Below are 25,081 nucleotides of genomic sequence, written 5' to 3' on the forward strand. Positions count from 1 at the left end.
TGAGTGCCCCCTCGATACATCACAATGACTGCCCCCTTCATCAAAAACAATGACTAACCCCCTTCAATAAAACACAATGACTGCCCCCTTCAACAAAACACGATGACTGCTCCCTTCAATACAACACAATGACTGCCCCCTTCAACAATCACAATGACTGCCCCCTTCAATACAACACAACAACTGCATGCTCAATACTTCATGATGACTGACCCCTTCAACAAACACAATGACTGCCCCCTTCAATATAACACAACAACTGCATGCTCAATACTTCATGATGACTGACCCCTTCAACAAACACAATGACTGCCCCCTTCAATACAACACAACAACTGCATGCTCAATACTTCATGATGACTGACCCCTTCAACAAACACAATGACTGCCCCCTTCAAAACAACACAACAACTGCATGCTCAATACTTCATGATGACTGACCCCTTCAACAAACACAATGACTGCCCCCTTCAATATAACACAACAACTGCATGCTCAATACTTCATGATGACTGACCCCTTCAACAAACACAATGACTGCCCCCTTCAATACAACACAACAACTGCATGCTCAATACTTCATGATGACTGACCCCTTCAACAAACACAATGACTGCCCCCTTCAATATAACACAACAACTGCATGCTCAATACTTCATGATGACTGACCCCTTCAACAAACACAATGACTGCCCCCTTCAATACAACACAACAACTGCATGCTCAATACTTCATGATGACTGACCCCTTCAACAAACACAATGACTGCCCCCTTCAATATAACACAACAACTGCATGCTAAATACTTCATGATGACTGACCCCTTCAACAAACACAATGACTGCCCCCTTCAATACAACACAACAACTGCATGCTCAATACTTCATGATGACTGACCCCTTCAACAAACACAATGACTGCCCCCTTCAATACAACACAACAACTGCATGCTCAATACTTCATGATGACTGACCCCTTCAACAAACACAATGACTGCCCCCTTCAATATAACACAACAACTGCATGCTCAATACTTCATGATGACTGACCCCTTCAACAAACACAATGACTGCCCCCTTCAATATAACACAACAACTGCATGCTCAATACTTCATGATGACTGACCCCTTCAACAAACACAATGACTGCCCCCTTCAATATAACACAACAACTGCATGCTCAATACTTCATGATGACTGACCCCTTCAACAAACACAATGACTGCCCCCTTCAATACAACACAACAACTGCATGCTCAATACTTCATGATGACTGACCCCTTCAACAAACACAATGACTGCCCCCTTCAATACAACACAACAACTGCATGCTCAATACTTCATGATGACTGACCCCTTCAACAAACACAATGACTGCCCCCTTCAATATAACACAACAACTGCATGCTCAATACTTCATGAAGACTGACCCCTTCAACAAACACAATGACTGCCCCCTTCAATATAACACAACAACTGCATGCTCAATACTTCATGATGACTGACCCCTTCAACAAACACAATGACTGCCCCCTTCAATACAACACAACAACTGCATGCTCAATACTTCATGATGACTGACCCCTTCAACAAACACAATGACTGCCCCCTTCAATATAACACAACAACTGCATGCTCAATACTTCATGATGACTGACCCCTTCAACAAACACAATGACTGCCCCCTTCAATACAACACAACAACTGCATGCTCAATACTTCATGATGACTGAACCCTTCAACAAACACAATGACTGCCCCCTTCAATACAACACAACAACTGCATGCTCAATACTTCATGATGACTGACCCCTTCAACAAACACAATGACTGCCCCCTTCAATATAACACAACAACTGCATGCTCAATACTTCATGATGACTGACCCCTTCAACAAACACAATGACTGCCCCCTTCAATATAACACAACAACTGCATGCTCAATACTTCATGATGACTGACCCCTTCAACAAACACAATGACTGCCCCCTTCAATACAACACAACAACTGCATGCTCAATACTTCATGATGACTGACCCCTTCAACAAACACAATGACTGCCCCCTTCAATACAACACAACAACTGCATGCTCAATACTTCATGATGACTGACCCCTTCAACAAACACAATGACTGCCCCCTTCAATACAACACAACAACTGCATGCTCAATACTTCATGATGACTGACCCCTTCAACAAACACAATGACTGCCCCCTTCAATACAACACAACAACTGCATGCTCAATACTTCATGATGACTGACCCCTTCAACAAACACAATGACTGCCCCCTTCAATACAACACAACAACTGCATGCTCAATACTTCATGATGACTGACCCCTTCAACAATCACAATGACTGCCCCCTTCAATACAACACAACAACTGCATGCTCAATACTTCATGATGACTGACCCCTTCAACAAACACAATGACTGCCCCCTTCAATATAACACAACAACTGCATGCTCAATACTTCATGATGACTGACCCCTTCAACAAACACAATGACTGCCCCCTTCAATACAATACAACACAACAACTGCCTGCTCAATACTTCATGATGACTGACCCCTTCAACAAACACAATGACTGCCCCCTTCAATACAATACAACACAACAACTGCCTGCTCAATACTTCATGATGACTGACCCCTTTCCTAGGGTTGCCTCGCTGGAGCTGCTGTCAGAGAGGTGATCAAGCGCCAGGTCCACACTCTCGGTGCTGTTGGATGCTGTCCTGTTCCGCGGTGTCTACAACAAGAACAGTTGTACTGCTACTGCTTAGTTCATAATTATTTAAAAAACAACTAATGAACAGCAAGTTAATTAACTTTCAGTCTGCCTCAATCACACTATCATTTTCAGACGAAATTCAGTCATAAAATACTTCATAAATAGAAAAAAAATCTATTCTTGCAAAAAAAACATGTTTATCTCATCTCTTGACCTGAAAAAGTTCATTGACTCATTCACCTGATGAAAAGGCAAGTAGAGCAGGTAGCTCTGAAATGTCATTAGAGTAGTGAGCGAGTATAGTTTTACGCCGCTTTTAGCAATATTCCAGCAATATCACGGCGGGGAACACCCGAAATGGGCTTCACACATTGTACCCATGTTGGGAATCGAACCCGGGTCTTCGGCAAGACGCCTTAACCACTAGGCTACCCGACTGCTCCTTGCAATGTCATTAGAAAGTAAAAAAGAAGTTGTTATCAATACATAATAAGTGTCATATTTATGTTTTCCAACTTCTAAATGTCTTTCAAAGATTTTACTCATAAAAATATCAATGTTGTCAGGTCATACTTGATAAGATAAACATCTTTTATCATATAATGGATAGTGTTATCGATGCAATAAACCAAGACACATTATACTGACTCAAAGCTGACCAGTCTTTGTTGGATCCCCTTAATGACATGTGACAGGCTGGGTAACAACAAGTACAATCTTTTAACATCTTTTGGTATGATGTGGCTGGGGCTTGAACCCCTACCTTCAGCTCAACGGGCAAATCATGCATCTATACAGCCTACTAAAACCATTACATTCAGCCAATGCCATTCCCAAATTAGAGTTTCAAGATCATTCATCGTCAGCTCGTACCTGTTCATCCCCCGACCTCTTATTGCTCAGGCCCAGCCTTGGAGTCAGCTTATCTACCGTCTTCACTGAAACAACACATACCCTGTAAAGACCAATCTCATTAACATTTTCAAGTCCAATACCATAACCCTTTGCATGAAGATATGACGGCCCATCCTAAGAGGTCATGCCAGGTGAACTTTCTGGTCAACCAATTGGAGCCAAGGCTTCCAAAGTCATAGTATGAGGAGGAGAGCATTCAGATCAACATGTATAATCTCAAAAACAAACTAAATCGCTCAGTTCCAAATGTAAATAATAAAAGCTGTAAATTTGAATTGTTGATATTTTATACACTGTAAGCAACAAGGAAGTGCAGACTGCAATCATACAGCTGGACTACTGTTGTGTGCAGCATTCAAAAACAAACAAACAAACAAAATGATTAACAAGGCGAGGAAATATCTAATGGTTCACCAAATTATTTGGAAACTGTGAAATTCCCACAGAAAAAAACTGTCCCTGTCCCAGGGAACCTGTAGGTGACAGCAAAAGCATCAAACCAGGTCATTATTGACATAGTTGATCGTAGAGATATACGTCGTAGCGTTAAGGTCGCTTTGAAACAGGTGTCATCATGGGTTCATTCTCTAGAGATTTCTGACCTGTGAAGATCTGGGGTAGAATAGGTCTTCAGCAACCCATGCTTGCCATAAAAGGGACTATGCTTGTCGTAAGAGACAACTAACAGGATCGGGTGGTCAGGCTCGCAGACTTGGCTGATGCATTTGCGGGGATCGATGCTCATAATGTCAATCACTGGATTGTCTGGTTTCGAGTTTATTATTTACAGACTGACGTCATATAGCTAGAATAGCGCGGCGTTAAACTACAAATAAAAAATATAAACTCTAGAGATTTCGCTCAATCCAAACACTATCAATTTGTGGCATGCACCCAGTAGCAAAAATTATTATTATTATTATTATTATTATTATTATCATTATTATTATTATTATCATTTTCATTATTACCAGGGGTGAGTTCTCTGTTGATCTGTATGCTGGACATGGAGCTGTCAATGAGTCTCATCTCATCCTCTGATTGGTCGCTAGTGTCATCTGCCTCATTACCATCGTTGCCGTCCACCTCTAGACTGACCAGTTCCTCACGCAGCCATGTCGGTATCTGGAGACAAACAGGTTACAAGGTAACAACCTGAGAGTCTGCGTGAGTGAGTGAGTTTGGTTTTACGCCGCATCACGGCAGGGGACACCCGAAATGGGCTTCACACATTGTATCCATGTCGGGATTCGAACCCGGGTCTTCGGCGTGACAGAGAACGCTTTAACCACTAGGCTACCCGAGAGAGTCTGCGTGAATTCACACGGTTCATACTAGACTGTCACTTAGTCTTTGACATGAACATTGTTAAAAGGAAGAAATGTTAATTTGTCTGTTAAATACCTATAAGAGAATTGAGCATGGAGAAACATTTTACTCCTGATGATATCCATCTTCCCGAGGCAAGGGAGTTAACTGACTGCAAAAGTCCAGTTTCCACCCTTGCCCATTTGACTGCACCCATTTTGGCGGGACTAACGAGTCTATGCATAATCCAATCAAAATTGCGTAACAAAATCGACATCTGGTTCGTCGACTGCTGTGATGGCTTCGGTCAATAGCCAATGTGGCGTCAACAGATATTTTCCAAATACTTTGATGTTTTTAATCAAGATGCACATGTGATTTGATGCACTTCGCTATTTTGTACAATATAGATCTTGATTACCGATCAGATCATCTTGACTGGGCGTCGTCATTTTGTTTGAAGCAAATGCAAGTGATATGATAGGGGTGGAATCTGATTGGTCAATAGAAGGGACATAGAAGGGACGCAGCTTGTAAAAGCCACTTGAGGCGCTACAATCGAGCCCAGAAATTCCAGCTAAGATGGGCAAGGGTGGAAACTGGACTTTTACAGTAAGCTAACTCCCCTGCCTCGCTGAGATTGAAGATCTCTAGACTTGCTGACTATTATGGACAATGGACTTTTTTTTCAAAATGTGTGTGAAAGTCTATAATGACATATAATGTTTACATGTAAAAGGGGGTGGGAGGATATGCATGCATGTAGACCTAGACCAGATGTAGATGCAGATGTAGATGTAGGTGCAGATGTAGATGTAGGTGCAGATGTGGATGCAGATGTAGACACGGATGTAGATGTAGGGGCAGAATTAGGTGCAGATATAGACACAGATATAGATGTAGGTGCAGATGTGGATGCAGATATCGACACGGATGTAGATGTAGGTGCAGATGTGGATGCAGATGTAGACACGGATGTAGATGTAGGTTCAGATGTGGATGTAGGTGCAGATGTGGATGCAGATATAGACACAGATGTAGATGTAGGTGCAGATGTGGATGCAGATATAGACACGGATGTAGATGTGGATGCAGATATAGACACGGATGTAGATGTAGGTGCAGATGTGGATGCAGATATAGACACAGATGTAGATGTAGGTGCAGATATATACACGGATGTAGACGTTGGTGCAGATGTGGATGCAGATATAGACACGGATGTAGATGTTGGTGCAGATGTGGATGCAGATATAGACACGGATGTAGATGTTGGTGCAGATGTAGATGTAGGTGCAGATGTAGGTGCAGATGTACATGTAGGTGCAGATGTAGGTGCAGATGTGGATGCAGATATAGACATGGATGTAGATGTAGGTGCAGATGTGGATGCAGATGTAGGTGCAGATGTTGGTGCAGATGTAGATGCAGATGTGGATGCAGATGTAGGTGCAGATGTTGGTGCAGATGTAGGTGCAGATGTAGATGTAGGTGCAGATTTGGATGCAGATGTAGGTGCAGATGTTGGTGCAGATGTAGATGTAGGTGCAGTTGTAGGTGCAGATGTAGATGTAGGTGCAGATGTGGATGCAGATGTAGGTGTAGATGTAGGTGCAGATGTAAATGTACACTACTGCCTAAAAATTCATTCCCCTAACACGCGTTCAGAACGCGTGTAACACAGATGTGACACAAGTGTGCAACGGGTGTGCAGTGAGTGTGCAACCCGTTGAGCATGCTTGAGTCTTCGTTGCACACATGTGTGTTGTGCCATGCGTGTAATAGGGGGCGGGGTTTCAGTTGAAGTTGGAAAATATATCAAATGGATAGTGAGATGGACTTTTATGGCATGAACCATTCCACGAGGGTCCAATCTAGCCATTGTGGCTACCCGACAGTAGAACAGTAGTGAGTTAAGAAGTGAGTTTATTGCTAGGGGAATCCCCGAGTTGACACGATTTTCGCAGGTTGGTAAATGCTCGCCATGAATGAAGTGATTGTTTGTGGATTGCGAACATACTCATTTTAAGTTTTGCCCACATGAGTCATTCAGGGTGACTTCAAATAGCCAAATTTATGCTTTACAATTATGATAGAACAGTCATCAGTGCTTAAGTCTTATTATTTCACGTAGGAATATGTCCCATTTTCCCACACCCAACTTTCTGTTTGGTATTTTGTAGAATTATTAAGAGAAAGTTTTGTGTGGGACTTAACATTTATCACTAATTCGAAGAGGATATTGGAAATGAATATGAACAGCCGTTTTGTCTCACTGTTGATAGAATTTTAGATCTTCACAATCACTGGGTGTGACCATGTAGACAGAATCTTGTTAGGGTTTGTGATTTTTACATTTGCCCAATGACCATGGTGTGTATTGTTGGGGATACCAAAGGTGACAGTTTACTATCAGAGGAAACTGGTTGTGAGTACTTATACCATTTGGATAGGATTTTAATCCTTTCTTTCTCTGTGGGTAATCCTTTCACGTTGATGGAAGGAAGTCACTCAACCAGGTCATGACAATGGTTATGCACAAGGCTCGGAATCGCGAAAAGATCACTGGAGGTGTTGATGGAGGCTGGACATGCAGCATACAGGATTTCCAGTGTAGGCTGGCACCTCGTGTTTGTTTCACTTGGTATTTAAAACCTTGACCATTAACAGGTGCATTTGTCTATTTACAATGAAGTTGTTTAGCGTTCCCAGTAGTTCTATACTATCTCACTGATTACTTGTTAACTGGCCACTGCAAGTGCCTTAATTATTTAAATTTCAGTGAACTGAGTTTATTCACATGTTACCTTTCACAGGTTGTGATGGATACTTGTATGATCGTGGGTTTGAATCCCGGTTCGCCCCGATTATGTCTTTAGGTTTGTCAGCACCATACCCGTGCTCGTGGGTTTCACCGAAGTGGTAAACGTCTGAGACCTGCATCACTCCACAAGCGCGTTTGACAAGTCCTCCTAAAATCCCACATGCACATGTTTCCCATCAGTCACACTTGTCTCAAATCACAAACGATGTTCATTAAACTTGTTGACCGGATTAAACTGTAACGCCGATTCTCTTGTCATTCCTGGTTTCGGCTGTCTCATATCTGGGTCAAATCGGGTCATTCTTTCCGACACTGACAGCAATCGTATTTTTCAAAGTTTACCTATGTGTCCTAACTTTTCTCAATAAAACATGACTTCTGTACATTCCTTCTATGTTGTTGATACAAGTTTTTGCATTTTTACCGAATGACACATGAAAAAATTGACAGGTTTTCCGTGTTTTCTCTTCTCAATGTGAAATTCATGTCCATGGTGATGCACGACGGCTATTGTCTTGTCAATGAGAAGTCTTGTCAAAACAAGCCTTGATTAAAAAGCCTGTTGAACCTTTTTTGAAAATTGTCTTCTTTTATCAATGCTAGATAGTGTACGCTGTGTAACTCAGACAGAAATATAACTGCAATAATGTGATCTTTCAAGTTTTGTTAACATAACTATATTTTTACGCGTAGCAAGACGTTGATTGAGTAATGCGGTTAGAGTGAGTGGACAGTGTTTTTTCACAAGCGGATTGATACAAAACAGCTGATTCTTGATCGGCGACAGTTGATTGTTTTTTTCTTGAAACATGTCTTTAATATGAATACGGGTTATAAATAGAATAACCCACTCGGTACGAGTGATTACGGAAAATATGTCACTCGTGAAATTAATGTTTTAATTTCACTCGTGACATATTTTCCGTAATCACTTGTACCTCGTGGGTTATTCTATAAATAATCCTCAGTTGAGTTTACTCAATCACGACTGAGCGTTTTGGCATGACTTCTGTGCTTGTAACACAGTAACTGCTAAAAGCGGCGTAAAACCATGCTCACTCACAGTAACTGTTAATCCTCTGCATTGTGCTGGCAAATTGGGGATAAACCTGTGACGATCAAACTTAGTTAGAATCCTTGTTTATCTGTGACATCTTCCAAATGGTGACATTTTCGTAAACTTAAAAAGTGATGATGAATTTTAATATTCATATTATTATAGCTTTTCAAATTGTAAATAAAACTTTGATAAAATTGTGCTACACTCTCTGGAAAAATGCTTGTCTGTGGGTAAGTTTATATGTCACGTCACATCAGCACTTTTTCAGTTATATTGCGGCGAAATAATTGCCAGCTTATGTGACTACATGTAACACTGCTGCTTTTATATTTCTTATACAGGTGCTTGACTGCCTCAGTAGGGCATGATCAATTAGAATTTTTATTGTGTAAACAATCAGTCAAGTTTGCAACAATATATGAATAAGTTGATAAATTTGGACCGCAGTTACCGATTAACAACTTAAGACATAGAGACAGGTCGTCGATATTATAACAAATGTTATGGTCCTGTTAAGACGATTGACAGTTAGAACGTTGGAGTAAATGACCATATATTGTAGGATCAATCGCTTTTGACATGTTTAAACTCACTTTAAAGCACAAGACAAGTCAACACCTGCCGCCCTGATTATCATCTTATGTTTGACAGCAACTATGCCCGTGGATTTCAGAGAAAGATATGATTTATACCTTGATGTTATTACAAAAAGCGAAAATGTCTTCAAAGTCCAGAGTTTGTTAAATAGTACAAAAATAAGAGTGTTAAAAATCAACGTTTTCTTTTATTGAACACAATATTTGAACTGTATTGCTGTAAATAATCTAGTCCGCTGCCTATGTAACTGAAACATATTTATGTATGATCTTCATATGCCACGTCTTATGACCTCTAATATCCCTGATGACACTATCATAATGTTCAATTTCAGTCTGGCACTCCAAGCATGAATAAGCATTACACATGTGTTGATAAACCACACTGACGCATATACAATTTTGTAGATATGAAACATTCTAGCTAGTTAATTGTGGATACACTGGGCATATATACATAAGAAAACCCTGTGACCGATGAATTGGTACCTTGATATGCAACAAGAAAGAATCTTGTTTATTTCCAGGCCATCCTGATCATCGTTTACTCCTACTTCATGCATGGTTAGAGGAAAGATCAAAGGCGCCGCCGAGCATTTATTAGACAATAGACAGGGTTGTCTGTTTCGCTTTGAACCACCATCCCCACCCTGTCGGTAGGGGTTATCTAATCGGTGAGCACATAACTGTGTCCAGTCTACCGCGGGGTTTGATGCGGTGTCAGTGTCGTATGGTTTTGTGATAGTTGTGCAAATATGCGTTGTATATTGTATATTTTAGTTACTAACTATCCTCTTATTTGCTAAAAGAAAACGGATATTACTAACAGTAAGTTAGCCAACTGGCATATCCACTGCCTGCTACATTCCTTATATAGGCTAAACAGTCCTGTTTGTGTGTACTAGACGTAACATCAGAAGACTAATAAAGTCAGTTTTAAGACAGTACAGACTATGGAGCCGAAAGGTAATATGTCCAGAACGCATCTGCTGTGTATAAGAGGATGTCTTTGACCAACTGGTGACATTTTAGTAAACTTCAAAAGTGATGATGAATTTCAATATTCATATCATTATAGTTTTTCAAATTGTAAATAAAACTTTGTTAAAATTGTGCTAAACTCTCTGGAAAAATGCATTGTCTGTGGGTAAGTTTATATGTCACGTCACATCACCATTTTTTCAGTTATATTGCGGCGAAATAATTCCAGCTTATGGGACTACATGTAACATAGTTTATGATTGATACGTTTTATAGTGTCTCGTAGGCCATATTTGGCCGGATGTTATATTTGACTGTTTTGTATATATCCTATCACGAAGTGTATATAACATGTGATACACTAATAAACAATATTCTCTCTCTCTCTCTCTCTCTCTGTAACATGGCTGCTTTTATATTTCTTATACAGGTGCTTGACTGCCTCAGTAGTGCATGATCAATTCGAATTTTTATTGTGTAAACAATCAGGAAAGTTTGCAACAACATATGAATAAGTTGATAAATTTGGACAGCAGTTACCGATTAACAACTTAAGACATAGAGACAGGTCGTCGATATTATAACAAACGTTATGGTCCTTTTAAGACGATTGACAGTTAGAACGTTGGAGTAAATGACCATATATTGTAGGATCAATCGCTTTTGACATGTTTAAACTCACTTTAAGGCACACGATAAGTCAACACCTGCCGCCCTGATTATCATCTTATGTTTGACAGCAACTATGCCCGTGGATTTCAGAGAAAAATATGATTTTTACCTTGATGTTATTACAAAAAGCGAAAATGTCTTCAAAGTCCACAGTTTGTTAAAAAGTACAAAAATAAGAGTGTTAAAAATCAACGTTTTCTTTTATTGAACACAATATTTGAACTGTATTGCTGTAAATAATCTAGTCTGCTGCCTATGTAACTGAAACATATTTATGTATGATCTTCATATGCCACGTCTTGTGACCTCTATTATCCCTGATGACGCAATCATAATGTTCAATTTCAGTCTGGCACACCAAGCGTGAACAAGCATTACACATGTGTTGATAAACCACACTGACGCATATACAATTTTGTAGATATGAAACATTCTAGCTATTCTATTCTATTCTAGAATATTACCCTATGAGATCTGTAAAAATCCATCATGGATTTGACGCTATCTACAGGTTCAGCCATTTCCAATTTCCTCCACTAGTTATTGGAAACGTTCAGGAAAATATTTCCTTTCTCCCTTAATCCCATCTTTCATGCATGTAAAACATATACTTAGTGAGAGCTTTATATAAATCCATACAATAAACCAATGTTCATTCATTATGATATTGATGGGTGTAGGGAACAGTCCCTTTGAATTTTATGATTTAATACACACACATTTATGTACAGTTTGACAGATTATAATAATGTGAATATAAAAAAGCATCACCACTTCCCAAGTTCACTAAAATATCACCAGTGGGAAGTTGTCGCGGATAAACACGGATTCTAACCAAGTCTGAACTTTGTTTACCATGGAATGCATGAACTGGTTGAGTGACTTCTTTCCATCAGAATTACACACAGAGAAAGAAAGGGCTAAAAATCCTGAAGATATCCTGTATAGATGGTATTAAGTAGTCACTACCAATTTCCTCTAATAATAAATTGTTCCATTTGACATCACTAAGCACCAATACTCAGCAAGATCATTTGGGCAATTGTAACAATCACCTTTAATGTGAAACCCCCAGTGATTGTTAAGATAACAAATCCTATCTGTAGTCAGACATCATGACAGCCTATATTCATTTCCAATATCCTCCAGTAAATAGTGGGTAATGCCAGAATAACACCCTCTGAAAAGATACCTCTAGCCCCCCACCAAACCTCCTCTTATTAACTTTTACCATAAACAAAACAAAAAGTGGGGTGTGGGGAAATGTCCAGTATTGAATATCAAGAGAACCCTTTTTTCATAACGAAATACTAAATACCCGTATGGACCTTCTGTTATAAGAAATACATCTTCTTGTAGACCTTTTAATTTCAACGGTTATATGCTACTTACGTTTAAATGTATCTAATTTTACAGTTAAAAAAGGTGTTGAAATATGTTAGTTAATGTGTCCAATGTATTCAATATATCTTCACACACAACGCTTGTTGCATTAACTTCATTTATTATCATCATCAAGTTTTAGGTTTACGTCAACTTCACAGCCCTGTATTTCGTCGACGGGGTAGGTGGGGTTGAATAAGAATAATATGCTTATTTAATAGATATAAACCACCATACTTAATTGTAACGGGGGGAGATTATTGCATTGCATTGCATTGCATTGCATTGCATTGCATTCCATTGCATTCCATTGCATTGCATTGCATTGCATTGCATTGCATTGCATTGCATTCCATTGCATTGCATTGCATTGCATTGCATTGCATTGCATTGCATTGCATTGCATTGCATTGCATTGCATTCCATTCCATTCCATTCCATTGCATTGCATTGCATTGCATTGCATTGCATTGCATTGCATTGCATTGCATTGCATTGCATTCCATTCCATTCCATTCCATTCCATTCCATTCCATTCCATTCCATTCCATTCCATTACATTACATTACATTACATTACATTACATTCCATTCCATTCCATTCCATTGCATTACATTACATTACATTACATTACATTCCATTCCATTCCATTCCATTCCATTCCATTCCATTCCATTGCATTACATTACATTACATTACATTACATTACATTCCATTCCATTACATTCCATTACATTCCATTACATTACATTACATTATTGAGTATAGTAAAGATTAATAAGTATATATGTTGACTAAAATTTATAAATGATGTATATATGTAAATACAGATATATCAAATATAATACTAGAACATATGGATTTTGTTACAGAGGGAGAAAGTTTTAAATATAGATAAAATTAAGCCCTAATATATTAGTAATGTATAGCTTTGTTAGATGTAAAGCATAGCAGGATATAGTAATATAAACAGTTAGGCTGTTGTTCAGTATGAGGGGCCTGCTAAGTAAAGGAAAACTGAAGTGAACCTCAGCTTCAACATTCATATATTTTTATGTTAACATGTTTTATAGCGCTTGTACAAGAAACATATTCTCCAGCAAAAGTAATTAAGCATTAAGAAACCTGACAGACACTTTTGACGTTCAACCCGTAATCTGTAGTTTTGTTCATAGGGACAGGACGTCGATCTTTCTGAAGCATTGTTTTCACACAACAGCCAATAATCCCTAAGCTTACTCTGCTCCATTTGCCTTATTAAAAAAAAACGCAATTGTTTCAGCTCTAGTGACCAACTGTGAGAGAAGGCTTCTTTCCCGGGAATACCTCTGCCTTCTGGCTTCAAACGACCGAAGCATTTATTTTGTAACCTAGGCTTACATACATTTATACACACACACGCACACATTTAAATAACATACATAATTTACATACATTTAATCATACATACAGCCATGCATACAGACAGCCATGTAATCATACGTACATACTGAATAGGAAGCGTGTGTATTGATCTGTTGTCTTAATCACTGATCCACCAAGAGTGTCAGTCGTTTGTTGTTGCATTAAGTGTTTAAGAGTTCGCCTTCTGCCTAGGCAATTTCGGCTGACCTGTACCTCTTTGGGACTCTTGTTTTAACCTAGCCCGGGCTGGGGCATGGTCTTGACATTCTAGTAACACATGATCAATGGTTTCAGCCTGATTGCAAGATGAACAAACCTTGTCATAGTGCTTTTTGTGACCAAGTCTGAGGCCTGAGATAGCAATTTCAATTTTCCTTTCATTTGAGTATAAGTTTGGCTTTTGTTGGACCTTGGCTTGAATTTTGTATAGCCATCTGCCGATCTTACTTGCGTCCCATTGGGCTTGCAATATTTCTGCTATGGAGGCTTTGATTTTGCTTTTTATCTCTAGTTTACTAAAGGGAATAGGCTGTATATCCGCTCTGAATATCTATGTGAGAAGGGATCCACCACAGCTCCAACTGTTGCCCTTGGAAGTGTCAGTCTGCATGATGTGTGGATCCTTAAGCAGTACGATGTATGGCATAAGTATATACACTTAAAAGGAGACACATGTAAACGATAATAATGAGAGATAAATAAACACAAGTCGGGTGAGTATTATTACCTTGGTTAATTATAAGTTGCCATTTTTTTAAACAGTTTTTCAAGATGAAAGAAATGATGGTGCAGAAAAAGACTAGCAATTAACACTATAACCGTGATGCAATCGCGTTACTTAATACAATCCACAAAGAACAATATATAGGGCTTTTTTTTACTATTTATTCGTTATATGATATCAATAATTCATTTATGGATACTAAAGAATGAATTTATATCACACATTTGATTTGTTTTATCATGAAATGTTTATTAATACGGCAAATCGGTTTATAGATATCAATAACTGAATTTATTATCAAATGATGTACTTTATCATCTAAAAAATCAAATATACCATATTCGACGTAATAAGCGCCCAGGGCACTCTCAAAATTAGAAATAGGGGGCTCTTATTAGAATATAATTTTGGTGAGATTAAAAACGAGGTTGAAAGATTGTAAATTTTGTGGTTTATGCTGACAGCCTGAAATGAAATAAAAGAAAAATCTGTGTGTATTATACACGTATAGATATATTTTCGAGAATTTAATTGCCCATAATCAAGGGTGCATATAACAAACGAGTGCTTATTATGCACGAATAAATAAGTCTTGTGTACGTTGATCAATCGGAAAGTGTGCTAACTGGAATTGTTCACTAGCCAATGTATTAGCAAATAACGCCGTGGGCGCTTATTAGAGCGGGGCGCTTATTAGAGCGGGGCGCTTATTACGTCGAATACGGTAGTATTGTATCTATAGCCTTCGTCTCCGTGAACTTTATGCCCATTTTTTAATAATTTGTAAAGATAGGTACAGTATCGTAACATTTGCATATATAGTCATATTCAGATGATGTCTCTACATATATGTAAGGGCAAGCTTCTTCCTTTTGTTTAGTCAGCAGCTTTCCTCCTGGCTATGGATGTGGAACACAGGCTTTAGGGTTACATATGGATCTTGTTATCATTGTATTTTAATGCGATTTGAATATTATTATTCACTATCGTACTTACTTCATGTTTTAAATGAGACGTTTTATATTTATATGTCACCAAAAATTACAATTATTGCTTGTAAGCTCAACACAATTGTCAAATTCTCTAAAAGATATGACTAGTAAACCATTAATGTACGTTGAAGAATATAAATTGTAAATGCCAGAATGATGTATCTAGGATCAAGTAGAAGATATATGGACATCAGCGCTGGGAATTTATTCAACAAGCCCGTGAAAACAACACTGCTTTAGCTCAATGTTTACCACTCCTGGCGGCCATCATGCAACGCCATTTTACACACATCCCGGCGCTCACGTCTACAGGTCTTTTCCTGTGGTACAGTAATTAGTAGAACCCCCTCCCTCAAATGTATCCTCCATGATATAACCTACTCTCATTAATTAAATGCTGCCCTTTCCCAGGGTCACGACTATGGAGCTGAGACAAAGAGACCCAACCATCATAAAGTAATTAGGGTCCAATAAATACAATGCTCCACCAAACCTCATAAACATGATCACTGAAAGTCGTACTACAGACGTGAATGTCAAATCACAAAAAAGTATTTGAATAGCAATAACATTTAACAGGTTCATGTATTCTCTTAACACCATCGCAAAACATCATGTAGAAGCCACAACAGTACTCATATTTTCCAACAAAATCATATCTAAAAATGAGACATCAGCAAGTACATATAATAAAATGTGTATTAACATTTTTCCTCAGGAAATCAAAAGGTTATCTCCTTGTTACCACCTACAGGTTCAGCTAAACATGGGTCCTCCTTTGGTCAAAAGTTTGTTCCCCCTCTAATGAGTGTGACACGTGTTGCACACGGGTATCACACGCGTGGCAGACAGGTTCCACACAATTGACCAACGGGGTGCACACGGGTTGCGTAACGCGTCGCCCATGCGTGTAAAGGGAATGAACTTCTAGGCAGTAGTGTAGGTGCAGATGTAGGTGCAGATGAAGGTGCAGATGTTGATGTAGTTGCAGATGTAGATGCAGATGTAGATGTAGTTGCAGATGTGGGTGCAAATGTTGGTGCAGATGTAGATGCAGATGTAGGTGCAGATGTAGATGTAGATGTAGTTGCAGATGTGGGTGCAGATGTTGGTGCAGATGTAGATGCAGATGTAGGTGCAGATGTAGGTGCAGATGTAGGTGCAGATGTGGATGCAGTGCAGATGTAGTTGCAGATGTTGGTGCGGATGTAGGTGCAGATGCAGGTGCAGATGTAGATGTAGATGTCGACACAGATGGTGCTGTAGACATGCATGTAGATGTAGACAACTCACAGATCCCCTGGAGTCGGAGGCCTCGGAGGAGTAGTCATCTCCACCCTCCCTGCTGGAGGCCGTGTGTTGCTGGGAGTCGCTCGACTCACTCTGAGGCTTGTTCCTGGAGCGCTTCCTGTTTAACATTAGTGCACCATGTTAACTTGGTCCTGAACTTACAAGGAGAGATTGGAAAATTGATGCCGCATCAACAATCTCTCAGTCCTGAAGTATAGATGTGTATCATTGAGCGAACCGCTTAATTCTCCCATATCAGAGGAAATAGATTTGTTTTTTGACTGATCTGTGCACTGAAACTGCTGATCTTAATGGAATGATACGCTATATCATTTACCAATTTCAAAAGTAACAAAATACTGCATAATCAGTTTTAAAATAAACCCTGGAAGTTAAAATAAATCAATTAATGAACTAAAATTAATACAACACAAATATGCTGCATGGAAATTCATGCAGAATATTCGTAACCATAACCATTCTTAAAGGAGTCTTTAACTTTGTGCTTTGAAATCCATGCTGCACTTAAACTAGCCGGTATTTCGTACCGCATATGCGTTTTGTCAGAAGGCTCTACATTCCAGGATTACTACCCACATACCTGAGGCTGCGTTTCTTCAGTGCCTTGCGTCGTGGTGGCGGCGCGGTCGTCTCAAGTTGGACAAACAGATTCTCCCCATGACAGAAGAAGTTTCCCAACAACACCTTCTCATTCACCTGTTCTATCCTGTCAACAAAATAATATCCTTCTGTATCACTCGAACCACACCTACCTGCATCTGCATCACAGTAACCACACCCACCCACATCACAGTAACCACATCCATCCACCCACATCACCATAACCACACCCACCAACATCACAGTAACCACACCCACCCACATCACCGTAAACCACACCCACCCACATCACAGTAACCACACCCACAAACATCACAGTAACCACATCCATCCACCCACATCACCATAACCACACCCACCCACATCACAGTAACCACATCCATCCACCCACATCACCATAACCACACCCACCCACATCACAGTAACCACATCCATCCACCCACATCACCATAACCACACCCACCCACATCACAGTAACCACATCCATCCACCCACATCACCATAACCACACCCACAAACATCACAGTAACCACATCCATCCACCCACATCACCATAACCACACCCACCCACATCACAGTAACCACATCCATCCACCCACATCACCATAACCACACCAACCCACATCACAGTAACCACATCCATCCACCCACATCACCATAACCACACCCACCCACATCACAGTAACCACACCCACCCACATCACAGTAACCACATCCATCCACCCACATCACCATAACCACACCCACCCACATCACAGTAACCACATCCATCCACCCACATCACCATAACCACACCAACCCACATCACAGTAACCACATCCATCCACCCACATCACCATAACCACACCCACCCACATCACAGTAACCACACCCACCCACATCACAGTAACCACACCCACAAACATCACAGTAACGACATCCATCCACCCACATCACCATAACCACACCCACCCACATCACAGTAACCACATCCATCCACCCACATCACCATAACCACACCCACCCACATCACAGTAACCACACCCACCCACATCACAGTAACCACACCCACCCACATCACCGTAAACCACACCCACCCACATCACAGTAACCACACCCACCCACATCACAGTAACCACACCCACCCACATCACTGTAACCACACCCACCCACATCACAGTAACCACACCCACAAACATCACAGTAACCACATCCATCCACCCACATCACCATAACCACACCCACCCACATCACAGTAACCACATCCATCCACCCACATCACCATAACCACACCAACCCACATCACAGTAACCACATCCATCCACCCACATCACCATAACCACACCCACCCACATCACAGTAACCACACCCACAAACATCACAGTAACGACATCCATCCACCCACATCACCATAACCACACTCACCCACATCACAGTAACCACATCCATCCACCCACATCACCATAACCACACCCACCAACATCACAGTAACCACACCCACCCACATCACAGTACCCACATCACAGTAACCACATCCATCCATCCACATCACCATAACCACACCCACCCACATCACAGTAACCAAATCCATCCACCCACATCACCATAACCACACCCACCCATATCACAGTAACAAAACCCACCCACATCACCGTAACCACACCTACCCACATCACCGTAACCACACCCAGCCACATCACAGTAACCACACCCAGCCACATCACAGTAACCACACCCACCCACATCACAGTAACAAAACCCACCCACATCACAGTAACCACATCCATCCACATCACCATAACCACACCCACCAACATCACAGTAACCACATCCACCCATATCACCATAACCACACCCACCCACATCACAGTAACCACACCCACTCACATCACTGTAACCACACCCACCCACATCACCGTAACAACACCCACAAACATCACAGTAAGCACACCCATCCACATCACCGAAACCACACCCACAAACATTACAGTAACCACATCCACCCACATCACCGTAACCACACCCACCCACATCACAGTAACCACATCCATCCACCCACATCACCATAACCACACCCACCAACATCACAGTAACCACACCCACCCACATCACAGTACCCACATCACAGTAACCACATCCATCCATCCACATCACCATAACCACACCCACAAACATCACAGTAACCAAATCCATCCACCCACATCACCATAACCACACCCACCCATATCACAGTAACAAAACCCACCCACATCACCGTAACCACACCTACCCACATCACCGTAACCACACCCAGCCACATCACAGTAACCACACCCAGCCACATCACAGTAACCACACCCACCCACATCACAGTAACAAAACCCACCCACATCACAGTAACCACATCCATCCACATCACCATAACCACACCCACCAACATCACAGTAACCACATCCACCCATATCACCATAACCACACCCACCCACATCACAGTAACCACACCCACTCACATCACTGTAACCACACCCACCCACATCACCGTAACAACACCCACAAACATCACAGTAAGCACACCCATCCACATCACCGAAACCACACCCACAAACATTACAGTAACCACATCCACCCACATCACCGTAACCACACCCACCCACATCACAGTAACCACATCTACCCACATCACAGTAACCACACCAACCCACATCACAGTAACCACACTCACACACATCAGTTACCAGACCCACAAACATCACTGTAACCACACCCACCCACATCACTGTAACCACAGCCACCCACATCACCATAACACCCACCCACATCACCGCAACTCCACCCACCAACATCACAGTAACCCCACCCACCAACATTACAATAACTACCTCCAACCACATCACCATAACAACACCCAGTCACATCACTGCAACTCCACCCATCCACATCACAGTAACCACCCCCACCCAGATCCCTGTAACCACACCCACCCACATCACAGTAAACACACCCACCCACATCACTGTAACCACACCCACCCACATCACTGTAACCACACCCAGCCACATCACCATAACACCCACCCACATCACCCCAACTGCACCCACCCACATCACAGTCACTACACCCACCCACATCACAGTTACCCCACCCACCAACATTACAGTCACTACACCCACCCACATCACAGTTACCCCACCCACCAACATTACAATAACTACACCCAACCACATCACCATAACAACACCCACCCACTTCACTGCAACTCCACCCATCCCATCACAGTAACCACCCCAACCCACATCACAGTAACCACACTCACACACATCAGTAACCACACCCACAAACATCACAGTAACCACCCCCTTCCAGGTCCCTGTAACCACACCCACCCACATCACAGTAACCACACCCAGCCAGATCCCTGTAACAACACCCACTCACATCACTGTAACCACACCCACCCATATCACTGTAACCACACCCACCCAAATCACAGTAACCACACCAACCAACATCACAATAACCACACCCGCCTACATCACAGTTACCACACCCACCCACATCACCGTCCCAGGTCCCTGTAACCACCCACATCACAATAACCACACCCACATCACAATAACCACACCTACCCACATCACCGTCCCAGGTCCCTGTAACCACCCACATCACAGTAACCAAACCCATAGGCTACCACCCACATCACAATTACCACCCATACCCACATCACCGTCTCAGGTCCCTGTAACCACCCACATCACAGTAACCAAACCCATAGGCTACCACCTACATCACAATAACCACACCTACCCACATCACCGTCCCAGGTCCCTGTAACCACCCACATCACAGTAACCAAACCCATAGGCTACCACCCACATCACAATAACCACACCTACCCACATCACCGTCCCAGGTCCCTGTAACCACCCACATCACAGTAACCAAACCCATAGGCTACCACCCACATCACAATAACCACACCTACCCACATCACCGTCCCAGGTCCCTGTAACCACCCACCTGATGATCTCTACCGGCTCCAGAAGAACGACGCAGTCATCTCGCATGATCTCCCTCTCTCCTTTCTCTCTTTCCTTCTCCTTGTCTTTCTCTTTCAAGTTCTCCCGGCTACTGGCGCTGGTCGACCGGCGGGGTACACTGCCTGAACCAATGAGAGTGAACATACAGAAGCCCAGCTCACCACTCAGCAGAGGATTGCTTTTCAATCCCATCTTTATAAGAGGGTCCTTGCAGATTTTCACTCATGTCGCTTCCAAGTTTATTTCATTCAAATATCGCTTGTACCAGTCTTGGCTCATGCCGACCAGTCCTTGTTTTATCCCCTTAACGCCAAGCACCAGGCAGGGTAACAAAAAGTACCATCTTTCAACAGGAAGATATTTTATTCGTGTTCATGTCATACTATGTTTATGACACAAGTGTCTAAATTCTGGTATTTCCCTATTGAGAGCATGAGTGTTGTAAACATAGTATGACATGAACACAAATATAATGTTCTATTTCTTACCGAAGAAGATGTCTTTATACAAAGACGAGTTTTAGTGTTTACGTATAAGGCCAGCAAGTTGCAACAGCAGCAGAACCACAATTTGTCAAATGACGTCAACAGTCTTCAGCTATGATGTGGTTTCCAGTGCGACGTCATTCTGACCTCACGTCACAATAAGATTCAAATGACGTCAACAATGCCGTCGTGACGTGATATGACCCTAGGGCACATATGATTTTTATGAACACCTACATGTTTGCCCTCGTAGGTATTAAATTTTGCTAATAACGTATTGTACAAATGTATACGAAACAAAACCCCATCAACTGAACATGACAGTATGTTACTATAGGGCTGTCTCTTAATTCCCATTGGCCAAGGGTTTATTTTATATACATTTACACGTAGAGTATCCTTAAAAAGGGAGACCCGTGAAAATTCCGGGGTAGAATAGGTCTTCAGCAACCCATGCTTGCCGTAAAAGGTGACTATGCTTTCGTAAAAGGCGACTAACGGGATCGGGTGGTCAGGCTCGCTGACTTGGTTGATGCATGTCATCGATCCCAATTGCGTGGATCGATGCTCATGATATTAATCACTGGATTGTCTGGTCCAGACTTGATTATTTACAGACTGCCGTCATATAGCTGGAATATCTCTGAGTGCGGCGTTAAACAACAAACCAAACAAATAACCTTAAAAAGGGGGTGGTGAACAACCCTACACCAACATCCACTTACTCAGAGGCCGGAAGCCTGGGTTGAATTCTTCTTGTGATGTTGTGGGCACACCGCTGTCGTTAGCTGCAGACAAGACACTGTCACAACTTGTCTGTCGACTCGGCGTCGTTGGGGCGACATCTTCACCAGCTTTCACAGCATCTGCGTCAGGACCAGCAGCACTACCTGCAGCATAGAGGGAGAGGGTGCATAGCAAGGCTGCATATATCAAGGACGCACTTCAAGTTCAAGGCTGCATATCAAGCTATGTAAGTCAAGGATACATATAACATGGCTCAACATGTTAAGGATGCATATCAAGATGAAAGATGCATATTCCTAGGATGGACAAGAATAAGGATGGACATGTAAAGGATGGACATGTAAATGGTGGACATGTAAAGGATGCATATGTAAAGGATGGTTGGTTTGTTGTTTAACGCCACTCTCAGCAATATTCCAGCTATATGACTGCGGTCTGTCAATAATCGAGTCGGGACCAGACAATCCAGTGATTGATATCATGAGCATCGATCCATGCAATTGGGATTGATGACATGCATGAACCAAGTCAGCGAGTATGACCACCCGTTCCCCTTGTCGCCTTTTACGACAAGCATAGTCGCCTTTTACGGAAAGCATGGGTTGCTGAAGACCTATTCTACCCCGGAAACTTCAAGGATGAACATGTTAAGGATGCATATTCCAAGGATGGACAAGAACAAGGATGCACATGTAAATGATGGACATGTAAAGGATGCACATGAAAATGATGGACATGTAAAGGATGCATATGTAAAGGATGGATATGTAAAGGATGTAAATGATGGACATGTAAAGGATGTATATTCCAAGGATGGACAAGAACAAGGATGCATATGTAAAGCATGTAAAGGATGGACATGTAAAGGATGAATATTCCAAGGATGTATAAGAACGAAGATGGACATGTAAAGGATGTATATTCCAAGGATGGGCAAGAACAAGGATGCATATGTTAAGCAAGTAAAGGATGGACATGTATAGGATGCATATTCCAAGGATGGGCAAGAACAAGGATGCAAATGTAAAGCATGTAAATGATGGACATGTAAAGGATAGACATGTAAAGGATGGACATGTAAAGGATGCATATTCCAAGGATGTACAAGAACGAGGATGGACATGTAAAGGATGCAGATATACCAAGGATGCACATGTAAAGGATGGATCTAGGAATTGGGTTAGGAGGATTGCTTCAAAAAAGAGGTGGTATTGGTCTTAATTCTGTATCAAATTTCGCTGACCCCCATCCATTTTAAGTAACATTTTTTCATGCCCCCCTACAAATATGTGACCAACAGCTTTTCACGACCCACCCATTCTCCCTATAATAAATGACTAATCTCTACATAATGTTAAAAGTAATTATGTTATACTTGAAAATATAGAACATGTGTCCATGGTCCCCAAATATAGTTGTGATAAATTTTGGCGACCCCTCTCTCTTTTGCTGTGTCACGTTTTCATCTCACCCCATAAAATAAATTACCAGTCCCTCAGCTTCACAAGTGATCAGTTTTCAAATCAGCTGTTTCAATCACAGGTGCATGTGATTTGAAATGGCTGATTGAGCAATCAGAATCAAGTGTTTTCCAAAATCATAGTAGAATGCTGAAAAACACTCAAATCTGAGAATGCATAATGTTCATCTCTGAACATAGGAGACCTGAATTTAAAATAACAATGACAAGTGTAACTCGCCTAAATAACTCACCATCTTGACTGGACACAGTCTGTTGTTCCTTCCCGCTGTTGAGGCTGTTGACACTGGCCGAGCTGTGTGTCCGCGAGTTGGAGGCAGAGGCTTTTCTAGGTGTGATACTCTCTAGCCGAATGTCGTCTTTCGAGATGACACTGGAGGACACGTTGGTGATACTGCCGTTGGTGCTGGACCGACTCGTGTTGTCCTCTACTGCCTGCTGGGATGGCATCTTGAATCTCAGCCCCCAGTAGTATAACTCATGGTCGCGTGTGCTGGCCACCGTGAAGTGTTCCCCGCACTGGATCCGCTGTAACACATCAGGGAAACTCCACACTTACAGCACTGCTCACAAAGCCCAACAGTCTAAGAGGACCACACTTACAGCTCTGCATACAAAGCCCAACAGTCTAAGAGGACCACACTTACAGCTCTGCATACAAAGCCCAACAGTCTAAGAGGACCACACTTACAGCTCTGCATACAAAGCCCAACAGTCTAAGAGGGCCACACTTACAGCACTGCTCACAAAGCCCAACAGTCTAAGAGGACCACACTTACAGCACTGCTCACAAAGCCCAACAGTCTAAGAGGACCACACTTACAGCTCTGCATACAAAGCCCAACAGTCTAAGAGGACCACACTTA

The 25,081-nt window shown here is 41.6% G+C and overlaps 1 protein-coding gene across 1 annotated transcript in view; it reads right to left on the reverse strand.

Annotated features, from left to right (window-relative positions):
• The window catches only part of LOC139460842 (uncharacterized), a 66,818-nt gene that overhangs the window by 5,191 nt on the left and 36,546 nt on the right, over positions 1 to 25,081 (reverse strand). Inside the window, exons 18-25 of the mRNA XM_071242320.1 lie at positions 24,449 to 24,743; positions 22,714 to 22,878; positions 21,484 to 21,625; positions 17,489 to 17,614; positions 16,891 to 17,005; positions 4,625 to 4,778; positions 3,612 to 3,676; positions 2,656 to 2,756 (exon numbers count right to left, since the gene is read on the reverse strand). Coding sequence (XP_071098421.1) covers positions 2,656 to 2,756; positions 3,612 to 3,676; positions 4,625 to 4,778; positions 16,891 to 17,005; positions 17,489 to 17,614; positions 21,484 to 21,625; positions 22,714 to 22,878; positions 24,449 to 24,743 — 1,163 coding nt within the window. The remainder of the gene's footprint in view (positions 1 to 2,655; positions 2,757 to 3,611; positions 3,677 to 4,624; positions 4,779 to 16,890; positions 17,006 to 17,488; positions 17,615 to 21,483; positions 21,626 to 22,713; positions 22,879 to 24,448; positions 24,744 to 25,081) is intronic.

This window comes from Haliotis cracherodii, unplaced genomic scaffold (assembly GCF_022045235.1).
Source record: "Haliotis cracherodii isolate W230 unplaced genomic scaffold, xgHalCrac1.p SCAF_14, whole genome shotgun sequence".
NCBI lineage: Eukaryota > Metazoa > Mollusca > Gastropoda > Lepetellida > Haliotidae > Haliotis > Haliotis cracherodii.